Source organism: Pteropus vampyrus, unplaced genomic scaffold (assembly GCF_000151845.1).
Source record: "Pteropus vampyrus isolate Shadow unplaced genomic scaffold, Pvam_2.0 Scaffold95, whole genome shotgun sequence".
Taxonomy (NCBI): domain Eukaryota; kingdom Metazoa; phylum Chordata; class Mammalia; order Chiroptera; family Pteropodidae; genus Pteropus; species Pteropus vampyrus.
In genome coordinates this window covers 2,983,984-2,991,860 of record NW_011888876.1, presented here as the reverse complement: position 1 = coordinate 2,991,860, position 7,877 = coordinate 2,983,984, and the positions used below count along the sequence as shown (strand labels likewise).

The following is a 7,877-nucleotide window of genomic DNA, read 5'->3' as shown; positions in this document are numbered from 1 at the left end:
TGTAAATTGGATGTGGCTAAAACGATCTCAGTACAATTCCTAAGAGCAAACCTGTCTCATAAACGCTTGTGCCGTGTGGTGTGCGGCCGGGCTGCGGTGGGCGGGCCTAGCAAGTCTGTCAGGCCCTTTTGTGTCCACCCTTCGTTGCGGTGGTTCACGAGGCACATGCTTCGTGGTTTGAAGATGTCTCCCCAAGCTGACTCAGAGAATGAGGCCAACTGCAGGTGATATCTCGGCAGTAAGGAGCTTTATCCAGAAGTTGGGGCATGTCCCAGAGCAGGTGGGGCTAATTCTCCTCGTAGTCAAAAAGCACTGCTCTGTCTCACCCAAACCATACAAAGGACTTGAAGTGAGTTGTCACATGGACACCTACAATTAAATGGCAAAATAAAAACAATTTTAAAGACCGAGAACCAAGGAAAACGTCTAGAGTGTAGCAGGAAGAGAAGCTCCCGGGTGGGTGGAGGAGGTGGCCATGTCATAAGGGCCTGCCTAATGGGGACAGTTGCCCTCACACTTGGCTCTGAGCTGTGGTACCCAGAGCACAGAGAGAGGTGACAGAACTGATCCCGTGGAAGAGGATCGACTCCCCAGTGTTTGGGGCTATGATTCTTCCGAAGGAGTCGGTTTGCTTTGTCACTCGGGTAAATGCTTCTTCGTGCTAAACAGTGCCATGAAGATTTCTCTTTTCTCCTAAAGGGAACTGAACAGCATGGGGATCTGGTACCGAATGGGCAGAGTCCCAAGAAATCATGACTCCTCTCAACCCACAACGCCTTCCCAGTCATCATCCGCCTCCACCCCGGCCCCCAGCCTTCCCAGGTGAGGCTTGTCAGTGGCATCTCGTGCTGCTGTGCATGTTACAGCCGTGTGGTCTTGAGTCCCACAGAACAACATTCTAGAGCACCGCCACTTAGACTCTGCTGACATGGTGCAGAAGCAGTATGCCTCTGATTTTTAAAACCCAGTTCGAAATCTTTGCATTACTTGAATGTTAGGGCCATTCTGTATTCTATTTTGTACATACTCTGAAGCCTCTTAAAATAGAACATGCAACTCTAAATTGGCTTGCTCTTCTAGCGAGCTTGTAGCTACACACAGACACATTTGTAGCCACACAGTTGGGAACAGTGGCCGTGGGAAGGGAGGTTCCTCCTCTGCCTTGGCCAGCGAGCGACTCCTTTGAAACCTTTGAAACGCAAGAGGGTTGCTAAGTAATTATGTTCATTTTCATGTTGTTTCTTTTCTCCCATGAGCTAAGAATTGAGCAGTTTCTTTCTGTATGGGAGACTAGCGTGCAGTTTTTCAGGGGATGTTGGTGTTAATAATTGTTTCCATAAAGAACGCGGGAGAGTACAGAGGTCGCCCTTTGGCTGGTGCCTGTTGTAACGGAGGGGGTGGGGGTGGGGATGGGGCCTGTACGCTTCTTGCAAGAAGCACCTGGGAAAAAGGAGCCTGTCAAAGAAAAAGCCTCTGCATCCCCAGTAAATTACTAGAGGACGAGGGACAAACGGCAGTGATGGATCAAGTCTGAGAAAGGGATGACAAAAGTAAATAAAACAAGTAAACACGGCGAGGCGGCATCACTTGGGGACTGAGGTAACATCCATGAGAATGGACCTGAAAGCTTCCGCGTGGGCGAACGGAGATGAGCAGTGTCAGCAACAGGACAGGCTCGTCACCGATGGGCTCCCCCTCCGGGCCCCCACAACCCACACCTTGCCCCCGGGGGGTGCGGGGAGAGGGCGGTGTGGCCGCCAGCTCTCGGCCCTGCTCTGGCTGCGCGTCCACCTCCCCCGGAAGAACGTCCCCCGTGAAGGCGGTCCGGGCCTTCTCAGGACAGTTCCACAGACCGAGAGAGGCTCCTAGACTTAACTAGCCCTGGAGTCGCCTGAAACTTCAGACGCAGTTTTCCGGTTCTCTTCGGTATGAGAAGATATGACTAGCTAGTGAGCTCCCCGGAGCGGCAGGTCGAGCCGCTGAGTGTCCGTTTGGCTTAGGAGTCCCAGGTCGGTTCGGCACTTGCCCGTTCCTTTCTCACTGCCCAAAGCACCGTCACAGCTGCCATCCCTCTCACCTGTGCTGGGGTTACCTCAGGCCCATCACCCTGGAGTAGTTGCAGCTGCTCCCTGTTGACAGCATATGGGCGGGAAGGGCCTAGGAACCCGCAGGACGTCAGGGCAGGTTTCGCCTTGCTGTCGGAGGAAGAACGCGGAGGAAGAACGCCGGTTCTTCCCGTGCAGGCAGGAGGAGTGCTCTGTCCAGAAGCCCGCCCGTCGGCGGGAGGATGGTCACCAGCAGCTGCAGCAAGAGGGCCCAGGAACACGGGCGCCGGGCAGAACTGGAGGTAGAGCATCAGAACAACGTGTTTATGAGGCTTATGTATTTTATAACCTCTCGCACAGTTTATAGTTTACAATGGCTGCAAGGAAATTGGATCGGTTTTGTTTTACTTGCCAAATAAAAAAATGTCAAAATAGTCAATATAAAATGTATTCTAATTTGGCTGAGTTAAGTCAGCCAGGATGCAGTAGGATAATTGAACGTTATATTAATGCTTCCCGGTAAAAATCACCTGTCTACCCCAAACTCTCCTCTATCACTGCGCCGTAATTTACAGGTGGCACGCACACCTATGTGAGTCTGATCCGTCAGGGTTTTTGTGTCTTTGGTTTTTGTGTTATTCTCCTATCCAGTATCTCGATTTAAAAAAAAAAAAAAATGAATTGCCGGTTATTTATTCAGATTTTTCCATCGAAGATTTATGAAATGATGAGTACATTGCTTTGTTCCCTGAGGCTGCATGTCTCTGTGTCTCGCCAGCAGAGGAGTCTGACAGCTTTCCCTCGGGCGGTGAGCCATGGGTGACGCTCGCGTCCCCAGTGTGGGGCTCTGCGGTGGCCCTGTGAGCCGAAGGCTCCCGTGACTTCTGGTCTTCTCTCCCATCCCCGAGCCTCAAGCTTTAAGACGAGCTGGTGGTCTCTTCCCTTCCTGTTTGATGCTTCAGTGTCTTTGCTCATGTGGACACCCGTGCATTTGGGTGTGTCTCACATTCCTGCCTCAAATCGCAGTTCAAGTGCCTCCTCCTGCGGGAAGCCTTCCATGAACTCGGCGGGGCCGGGCTTGTGCCGGGCTCTTTCCTCTGAGTGCTCCTCTGCTGTTACGCCTTCACTTTGTGTTGTGGTCATTGTTGTGAACTCCTTGAGGACAGAGACTTTTATTTCCCAGTGCTCAGCCCAGATCCAGGCATGTATTCGGTTTTGCAAAAAGGCTTCTCCACCAGGTTACCAGCTCCTTCTGCCTTCCCCCCGCCCCACGACTCCCGAGCCCTTGAGCGCTCCTGGAGCTTCTTGTGATTACGAGAGTAACACAAGCTTGTAGAAAATTGAGAGTATAGAAAATATGAAAACGCAAATTCCATTTCCAGTGGGCGAAGGCACGTGACCTTGGTTATGTTTCCTTCACGTCATTTTTCTGTGTACTTTTTACATAGGTGATATCATATTGTTGCAAGTTTGTGTTTTGCTGCTGCTTTCTCATGTAGTATGAAACCCCAAGCATAAGAAACGCTTCTTCAAGAGCGGTCTTTGTGTGGACGCAAGGATCAAGTTGCAAAGCCAAGGCTAGAGTGAGAGTGTGGTGATGCAGCGCCCTCTACTGGCCAGATTTGGAGCAGCGGCAGGGAGGACCCTCCCAGGGGTTCCTGAGCCATGGACAGCAGGCCCTCTGCCCAGCAAATCCCTTGGGGGGACTGGAACTGAGGGAGCAACTGATAGCAGCCCTTATTGCCTTCTTGAGCTCGAGTCTTTGTCTCAAAAGCTAAAATCATGTGCTCGGCCTCCATTTCTTATGTCGTCGCTCACACTTCAAAGAATTCCCTGCCATTTTTTTAGAGAGCTGTGGTCCCCTGCTTATTTCAGACACAAGGAGCAGTTGAAGGACCTTTTCAGGGATGATGGGTCCTCACCTGATGACCTCCTGGTCCAAGCAGAACTGCCTTCTCTCTGCAGAGGCAGGTACAGCCCCAGGAGCTTCCTGTCCCTTGCCTTCCTGTTGCGGCAGAGTGCTTAGTCATGGGGTCGGAGCCGGAGCTGTCCCTTCAGAATGGGCAGGCCTGGAGGGACCAGGGCTTCCCCTGCGCTGTATCTGGCGAATTCCACGCAGTGTTAGGTGGCGTTTGTGTCACAGGCAGGATAAGGTGTCTCGGTGGAGCGCCTCTTCCTCATTCAGTGAAACTCGATCTTGCACACAAACACCTCTGCACGTTTCTTGAACTTTCCAAGTGCAGAGGGGCATGCCACTTCTTCCGGGAGCTTAGAGCCGTGGGCTTCTGTCCGGGCATCGGCGCTGCTCCGTCCTCTGCCCATCTGCTTCATGCATGTTGGTCAGCAGGGTGGGGCAGGCCTGGGAATGAGGCACAGTCCTGTCTCCCCTCTCTCTTCCCAGCTGGCCTCAGCCTGGCACAGGCTTCTCCGATCCTCTTCCGGGCCACTGCCCTGGGGGCAGAGGGCAGATAGAAGTGGCACCTTCCTGCTTCACCCAGAGCAGCCCCCACACTCACCTCTCACATACTGGGCCTCACAGGTGATTCTGCTGGGACGAAAAGATTCTGCTGCTGCTGGCACCAAGCCTGGAAAAGTTCCGGAAGGCAGGCGGATTCACAACTGATGGCGTGCCGGTAGCCCTGGCGGGTGGGCGAACATCCCGAGAGGGGGCCCCTGCCGAGCGGCCGCCCCTGGCGTGCTGCGTGGCGGAACCGGTGGCTTGATAAAGACATCAGAAGCATGCTTATCAAATCTGCAGATGACACAGAGTCATTAGGGAGAGCTGATGTGCCGAGTGACAGAATCGATACTCCACGTCTCCCCTGCAGCTGCACACCCTGCTGGAGCCGGGAGATGAAAGGTGATGGTGGAGTGGACAGGGCCTCCTGAGGTTCAGGAATCAATCGCACAGGAGCCAGACTGAGGAGACCGGCCTGAGCAGTGCTTTGTGTGGAAGGACCCCGCCGGGCACGAGCTCAGGTGTGCGGGACGCAGTGGTGTGCGCAGCAGGGCACATCTCGTGACATGGTGTCCCACGCCTGTCAGGTCTGTGGGGAGAGTCGTGTCCACTGCCAGGCACCACCTGTAGACGTTACCTGACCACGTGTGGAATTTGAGTATGAGAGATCGCTGAGTTTTGACCTGAGACACAGCAGCTGGCTTCGGGTGTTTACACGGTCAATGTGTAGGAGGTTTAAATGGTCAATATGCAGGAGTGTTTCCAGGTGGGGATGGATCGTCGGGAGCCCCGCAAGGCAAAATGAGACGAGGTGGACTGAAGTAGAAGGAGGTAGACTTGGGCCGAATGTTTTGAAGAATGGATAAAGAGACCTTTCCCAAAGTAAAAATGCCACGCGTGGTGTTGTCACACTGCTGGCAATGTTCAAACAGCGTCTGGGTTTTTCAGACCTCCAGTGGTTCTTCCTAAGCCTCACTTAAGAAACCTGTCTCATTCTCTGTCCCCACTGTCGCAAGTCCAGATTCAGCAGACCTGCACGTTAGGGCAGCAGACACCCTGCCAGCGGTGACTCCAGGGAGCTCTGGTGGGTGGGGAGGGCACAGAGCCGTGGGCGTTTGTCCCTGAGCTCTGCTCACGTGGCTCTCAGTGCTTCCCCATGCCCTGACGTGTCACCGTCACCTTCTCGCTAACCAGTTCGGACGTCAGGCAGGGCTTGGATGGCTGCGAAGTGGCTGCTGCCGCGCCTTGCCTGGGACACAGGAGGCCCTCGGCCGTGCTGGTGCCCCGTGTCCCCGTCCAGCGTTGGCAGGCACCAGCCGTCGACAAGAATTTTGGGTCCTTTTCAGAGTCCATCTGAAATGAGCGGTCTGGACTGCAGGGTGCTGGAATTTCTGGGACATCTCAGGTTTATGCGAACATGGGGCCTGGGCTGTCTTAGAAAACGTGGAGCATGTGCTTCCAGTAGCTCCACTCTGCCCTGCCCGTCGGCCTGGGGGGCTGAGCCTTGTCCACTGTGGTCCTGACAGAGAAGCTGCACCCAGACTCTGCTCTGCACAGACCTTAGGCCAAGGGCACGTCCCGTGACCCTCCACTGACACTGTCCCTCCCCTGGGAGAGCGGCATCTTCCCTCCCAGAGCGACAGAGCACAGTGCTCCTTTCCCAGCCACGGAGTCCTGCCCTGCAGCCGCGGCCGGCGAGGTGCCGCTTCCTTGGAGCCTGTCCCAGGAGTCCCTCGGGCCGGGCCTCCCTTGGAGGGAGCACGGCGCTGCTCTGAGTTGTTGCAGCAATCTTCCGGTGATTTGTCAGCTCCCAGCGAGATGTCAGTCACAGGTTCCCAAGTATGTTTCTTAGTGACAGACATAATTGTACTTAACTTTTTGCATGGATGTTATCAATCTGTGACAGATACTGTGGGAAACGGGGCATTTTGATTGCAGAAGATCTGTCACCTGCGTTTAGTCTTCCTCTCAGGGACACCGGGATTCAGTCACAACTTTTGCATGTTGATGTCAGGTTTTGAGAACATAGATCCTTGCTGACCTCAAAAATCGTTCCGTCACTCCGATCCCAGGGCTGTCACCGAAAAGGTTAATGGCTCATCCTAAAGGAGAGAAAAAAATCAGGCTGCGGTGATCTAGAATTCAGGCCATGCGCACCCAGGCTCGTCCCTGTCACTCCATTGTCAGAAGCCCACGAGCTGCCGCGCTCTGTCCTGGCCTCGCCGACCCCACCTTCCTACAATATGGGATCAACTCTGCTCCTTGACCAACCCGCAGAATAAGCCAGCAACAAGGACAGAGCCTTAGCTCTCGGGCGAGAGTCCTGTTGTCCAAGCTGACAGCCCCAGATCTCCAGGCCGCCTCTGTCAGTGCTCAATCATAAGATGGTTTTTGTACCACAGATGACAGGACTCAAACCACAGGCCCAGAATTGCGGAGGTCAGGGAGGCCGAGTTCACCTTGTGCTGTTGAGAAGTTTGCCACCCATCCGAGTGGCGGAAAGCTTGGCGTGGGTGGCATTTGCCTATGAGAAGGCCCAGAAGTTTCTCCTCTTTTACAGGTTTCACAGGAGAGGGCTCAGCCCAGAGGATTGGAGGGATTTATGTTTTAGAACTGAAAGCCGTGTTTTTATATAAGGTTCATCGTTTACGAGAAGGGCTGCGTGTGTCCTGCATCAGGCTGCGATGAGGAGGCCGGGCTGAGGGCTGACCCTAGTGATTCTTTCCTCGCTTCCCAATAGCAAACGAATCAAGACTTGAATTTGGACTCCACTTGTGTAGTAGCAAGAAATGGTTTGGGGGTAGACGAACCAGGGAGAGGGGGTGCTCTGCCCTGGAGCCTCTGGCGGAGGGGGGCCTGCCGAAACGCGCCCATCTCTGGGGCACGTCCGGGCATAACCGGGTGTCTGGCTCTACGTGAAATCATTAGACTTTTTTGCCTTCCCACTAAAACCACACGCACATTTTTGTTTCTCTGTTTGACTCTGAAGATAGGCCACACATTTTCACGTCCTTCCTTGATGTGACACACCTTTTAAGATGAAGACTAAAATGCAGATTTTTACTTTTTGCACGGGGAGCACACGCGTTGGCCGCGTGCGTTCGCATTATCCTCACTCTGCAGGCGCAGCGTCCCACACGCTCCAGACAAAAGTAGCGGCAGCCAGGGGTGTGTCGGAGAAGAACCCTCGGGACGGGTGGGACCGGAGCACGAAGTCGGTTAGATGAGAGGCTGGGCTTCCTGGGCTCAGGTGTCACTTCACTAGCCCACATGGACATCCTTGGCCTGTAACTTCGAAGTCCTGGGTTGTCTGCCATCCCGCTGGGCTTCTCAAACGTGTACTTGCCCTTCGTCTGTGCGGAACCGCCCGCCCC

At 54.1% G+C, this 7,877-nt stretch overlaps 1 protein-coding gene across 8 annotated transcripts in view; it reads left to right on the top strand.

The window, feature by feature from the left end:
- MVB12B (multivesicular body subunit 12B) overlaps positions 1-7,877 on the top strand; it is a 159,198-nt gene that overhangs the window by 56,239 nt on the left and 95,082 nt on the right. For all 8 annotated transcript variants that reach the window (XM_023533057.1, XM_023533063.1, XM_023533062.1 and 5 more), the window contains exon 6: positions 700-822. In XM_023533057.1, the coding sequence (XP_023388825.1) occupies positions 700-822 (123 nt within the window). The remainder of the gene's footprint in view (positions 1-699; positions 823-7,877) is intronic.